The sequence below is a fragment of the Trichogramma pretiosum genome, unplaced genomic scaffold (assembly GCF_000599845.2).
Source record: "Trichogramma pretiosum strain Unisexual culture from Peru unplaced genomic scaffold, Tpre_2.0 scaffold59, whole genome shotgun sequence".
In the NCBI taxonomy this organism is placed as follows: Eukaryota; Metazoa; Arthropoda; class Insecta; order Hymenoptera; family Trichogrammatidae; genus Trichogramma; species Trichogramma pretiosum.
Window position 1 is genome coordinate 304568 of NW_019641668.1, and position 5048 is coordinate 309615.

At 45.0% G+C, this 5048-nt stretch overlaps 1 protein-coding gene across 1 annotated transcript; it reads right to left on the reverse strand.

The window, feature by feature from the left end:
* Positions 1 to 398: 398 nt before the first annotated feature.
* Positions 399 to 4415, reverse strand: LOC111693979 (ankyrin-1-like). The gene has a single exon (XM_023460326.1). It carries the CDS (start codon positions 4413 to 4415, stop codon positions 399 to 401), a length of 4017 nt encoding a protein of 1338 aa, XP_023316094.1.
* Between the last annotated feature and the right edge of the window lie 633 nt (positions 4416 to 5048).

Genomic DNA, 5048 nt, shown 5'->3' on the forward strand with positions numbered 1-5048 from the left:
GTGCAAATTGTGTTTTACTATAGTTTTCTGAAATATTTGGGGAGACTTTTAAGAGCACATGAAATAAATTCCATGGGTAGCAGGGCCGTAACCAGAAAATTTTTTCGGGGAGGGGGGGGGGGGGTTGACCCCNTTGGGGGGGGGGGGGGGGGGTTGACCCCTAAACCTCCCCCGCTGGGTACGGCCATGATGGGTAGAGAGCGCAGCAATGTTTATTTGATCGTTTATATGTTCACAGGGCTAAAGTAGCAAAATAATTAAATTACAATGAATTACAATCGAATCAAACTCATGAGTTCATTTTTTTAAATAGATTTATTTGACTGATGTAGAAAAATATATATATGACATTAAATATCACTAGGCATAACAAAATACTACAAGTATGCTTATCGTCATCACCAGTCTTCGTCTTCGGCCGCCAAGCAAACATGAAATAAATCTTCGTGCGTGAGATCCTCGAAAATCATATCGCAGCATCGAATCGACAGTGGCTCTTGCGTCAACTCCATGAGAGAAACCCGCGCCCATCTCCGGTAAAATCCTCTCGACATTATTTCGCACAGATGCGCAGAACCAGTCTCACGATGATCTTGGAAGAGCTTTTTCAATTTACCCGGACGCCAGAACTCATAGTAATCTGCGTATGTAGGCAGTCTTTCCTTCTGTTCCGGTCGCAATCGGATCAGATCGTGGAGCGACAGGCTCGGGCATATAAATAGCTTTTGCGATTTGCTCACAAATTCCTCGTCCTCGTACCAATGCTCGTCGAAATTCACCGGTTTCTCGAATACTTCGTAATTGGCGAACAATTGCATGATTGTTAGGGCGTCTCTTCGATTCAGCTCGTATCCTCTTTTCTCTAGCCTCTCGATAACAGCCAAAGCTTCAGACATCAGTCCTAGTGTCGATTTTTTTGCAAATGATTCAAAACTGTCACCAAAGTAACTGTCGGTGGGGAAAACGAAGTTAGATAGATCAGCACCACGATCCAAGAGTGCATCGATAATATCCGGCTTGAGATTTGACACCGCTAATTGCAGCGGCGTCCGACCCAAATTATCCCGGGCATCGATTTGCAACGTTTGATGTTTTTCATCGCAAATGTCGAAGAATATCTTGACTAGGTCATGAATATCGTGAAGAATCGATACGTCTCTCCTGCAAATGACATGCAGAGGAGTCGATTCTTCCTGGTTCGCTAAATTTGGATCTGCGCCTTTTCTCAACAGAACTAGGGCTGCATTCTTGACGCCTTGGGTCGCGGATTGCAATGCTAAGTGCAGTGGAGTGTTACCGAAATCGTCTCGCGCGTTGATCCGCAGCGTTTGATGATGGTCGTCGCTTATCTTGAAAAGTACCTCTACCAAATGATGGCAAGTGTGATCCTTGCAAAAAATGTGCAAAACAGTCAGTCCGTTAACATTGGCGAAATTCAGATCCGCGCCGTTTCGCAGCAATGATTCGACTATCTTATTGTATTCTTGCTTCCGAACAATGTGAAGCTGCGTGTGGCGCTTATTGTCCTGGGCATTGTCTTGTCCTGTTTGTTGTTTTTTCTTGCTACTCTTGTAAAGTATCTCTGTGAAATTGTCATCGCGGTATCTCTTGACAAAAATACACAAAGGTGTCAAACCCTCGTCGTTGGCTACATTTGGACTGGCACCATTTCTCAGCATCGATAGGACTAAATTTTTGTGACCGTTCTCCAATGCCAAGTGTAACGGGGTGTTGCCGAACTTGTCCTGAGCACCGACCTGTATCGGCTGATATTGTTTGTCACTGAGCTCGAATAAAATCTCCGCCAATTCATAGTAGTCGCGGTTATTCCTGCAAAGAACGTGCAGAGGCGTTAATTCATCCATGTTATTGGCCAAGTTCGGATTTGCACTCTTTCTCAGCAGAAATTGCACTAAATTTTTGTGGCCATTAGTCAAAGCCTCGTGTAGCGGTGTGAAACCCAACTTGTCACGTGCATCGACTTGTATCGGCCTAAATTGGTCTTTGCTCATCTCGAATAACATCTTGGCCAAATTGTAATCGTCACGTTTGCCCTTGCAAATAATATGCAGTGGAGTCAATCCCTCCGCATCGGGTGTAGTCGGATTGGCGCCATATCTCAACAGAAATTGGACTAAACTTCTGTGACGACCAGAGAGGGCCAAATGCAGCGGTGTCTTACCCAAATCGTCCCGAACATTGACGTCCACCGTCTTATTCATTTCATCGCTGATTTTGAAAAATAGTCTCGCCAATGCATCGCAGTCGCTGGATCTCTCGAAAATAACATGCAGCGGAGTTGAGCCGTCCCTGTTAGTCAAATTTGGGTCGGCGCCTCTTCTCAGCAGCAATTCGGCCAAGTTTCTGCTGCGACAAAACAGAGCCGTGTGTAGGGGTGTTTGGCCCGACTTGTCCTGAACATTCACCTGCACCTTCTTCTGGTTTTCGTCACTCGTCTTGAACAATAGATTCACTAAATTGTCGTCGTCTTCTCTCTTGCAGACGATATGCAGAGGCGTCATGCCCTTGGAGTTGGCCAAGTTCGGATTGGCGCCGTTCCTCAGCAGCGATTTGGCCACCCTCTTGTCGCTACGGAGCAGAGCCACGTGCAGCGGTGCGTTACCCAAAATGTCCTGAACATCGACGTTCAATGGCCTATATTGGTCGAGGGTGTACTTGAGTAACATCTTCACCATGTCGCCATTGTCTCTGTCGGTGCAAGCGATCTCCAGCGGGGTCAATCCGTTGGCGTCGGTCAAATGTGGATTGGCGCCGTTGCGCAGCAGCATTTTGAGCAATCCTCTGTGGCCACGAGACACGGCCCAGCGTAACGCTGTGTTACCCCATTTGTCGGCAGCATTGACCTGCACCGGCTTAAAATGGTTTTGGCAATTATCGAACAAAACGTGCGCCAGTTCGTGATTGTCGAGATCCCCCTTGCAAATGATCTGCAGCGGAGTCAATCCCTCCCGATTGGCTAGGTTCGGATCGGCGCCTCTTTTAAGCAGATATCTGACATCGTGCTGGGTTTCGAGGTTCAGGGCTTGCACTGCGTAGTGCAGTGGTGTATTGCCCAACTCGTCACGAACGTTGACAAGTACCAGCTGATTTCTTGTATCGTTGTAATAGCAGAACACCTCCAGCATGAGATCATCGTCGTCACTTTTAAATATCATGTGGAGAGGTGTCGATCCCTCTGCGTTGGCTAAATTGGGATCAGCACCTTTAGCCAGCAGACATATCGCAGTGAATCTTTTACACCCGTCGGTGAGGGACCAGTGTAGCGGTGTGTTACCCGACTTGTCTCGAGCATCGACCGCCACAATTTTCTTGAGCTGTTCTTGGATCTGGAAGAATAGCACCATAAATTTGTCTTCGTAGCCAATCTTGCAAATAATATGCAGACAAGTCGACCCCACTGCATTGGTCAAATTTACATCAGCGCCTCTTCTCAGCAAATATTCTGCCATCTTCTTGTTGCCCCAGATCAGAGCCAAATGTAATGGTGTGTTACCCCACTTGTCTGGGGTATCGATATGCGGGAGAGGATTTTTTTCGTTATACATTTTCGATAATACACCTGATATGCCTTTAGCGTTGCTATCCATGCAAATTAAGTGCAGAGGAGTTAATCCATCCTCGTTGGCCAGAGTCGGGTTGGCACCTGCTTTAAGCAGTAATTTGACTGTATCCTTTTTGTCGCAACGCAGATCTTTCGCCGAGTCATTTTCATCATTGTAGTCGGCGATCTGCCGATCGGGAGTCGTTCGTATGGCGTTAGCCAAGAGTAGGTCGTCGCCAGTATTCAGCAGCCACTTGACGGACTCTATGCGTCCGTTCATTTGAGCCATGTGAAGCGGCGTATCACCTGTTTTTTTCCAAACACAGCAAACATCTTGTCCATTTTCGAGGAATTTCTCGACGACGTCGTAACAACCGAACTTGCTGGCCACATGTAAATGTGACAGACCGGACTCGTCCGTGTAGTTCAGATCAAATCTGTTGTAAATTTCAAAAAGCTGAATAACGAGATCATGAACGACACTGAAAATTTCGTATTTATTAACATAATGCACTATTGTGGTGCGACGCAACAATGGCTTGCCGTCCTCGTCGATGACGGGCTTGTCGGTGTAACCACTTCGCAGCAAAAATTCGACGAGTAGGTCAGGCTCGATCACGTTGTCATTTACAGACTTCATAGACTCCATGAGAAGCCAATCGATTTCTTCGGACCGGAAAATGTCGTGGAGGTCAGGAAGTTCGCTCTCCCAATCGCTGGTTAATGGTTTGAGTTGACGGAGAAATTCACGACGCTCTTCTTCGATCTCCCACTTGACATTTTCTCGTAAGCTTTTTAATTTTTCCAATTTTGTTGGGTTATCAATACTTAAATCGTCGCTGGAAGTAGACATCGTTTTATGCACTATATACAAACACAGTCACTAACATAATTTAAAATATCAACTTTATTAACGAAATTATCACTCGATGCAGTCGATGAGATCGATCTTTACAGTTCACGCGGCGGCGTTATAACGTGTACTGAACGCGCACTGTTCCACGCAGGCTATTTCTGTATAGAAAGTGAACATATGGTGAAAGCTACGAGACACACATGTATGATGTGGCGCTAGCAATGAACAGAAACGATTAGAATCAAATATTCACTTACAACGTACAAAGCTAAATGAGGCAAGCAGTCACGAGATAGACATTACTAGTTGAGGCTCAAATTTCTCGAAAAAAATGTCCCACTCGGTATCTTTCCATATAGTCTTCTGTAACATCTCCCGCTGAATTTGAATTTTCATGTTAACAGGCTCAATAATGAGTTTAGAATTATTCAAACAACTTTTTTTCTAACAAATGGTCAAAAGTTTTTTTTTGACCAGGTCACGCCTTTTTAAAGTTATTTGAATTATTTTAAAGAGAACGAATTTTTCCCTTGAAAATTGATAATTTTCGAGTTACTTATTACTTAACAATTAATGTTGCAAGAAACTCAGAAATGGATAATTATAACATTGGACTAGTACAAGTGTTCA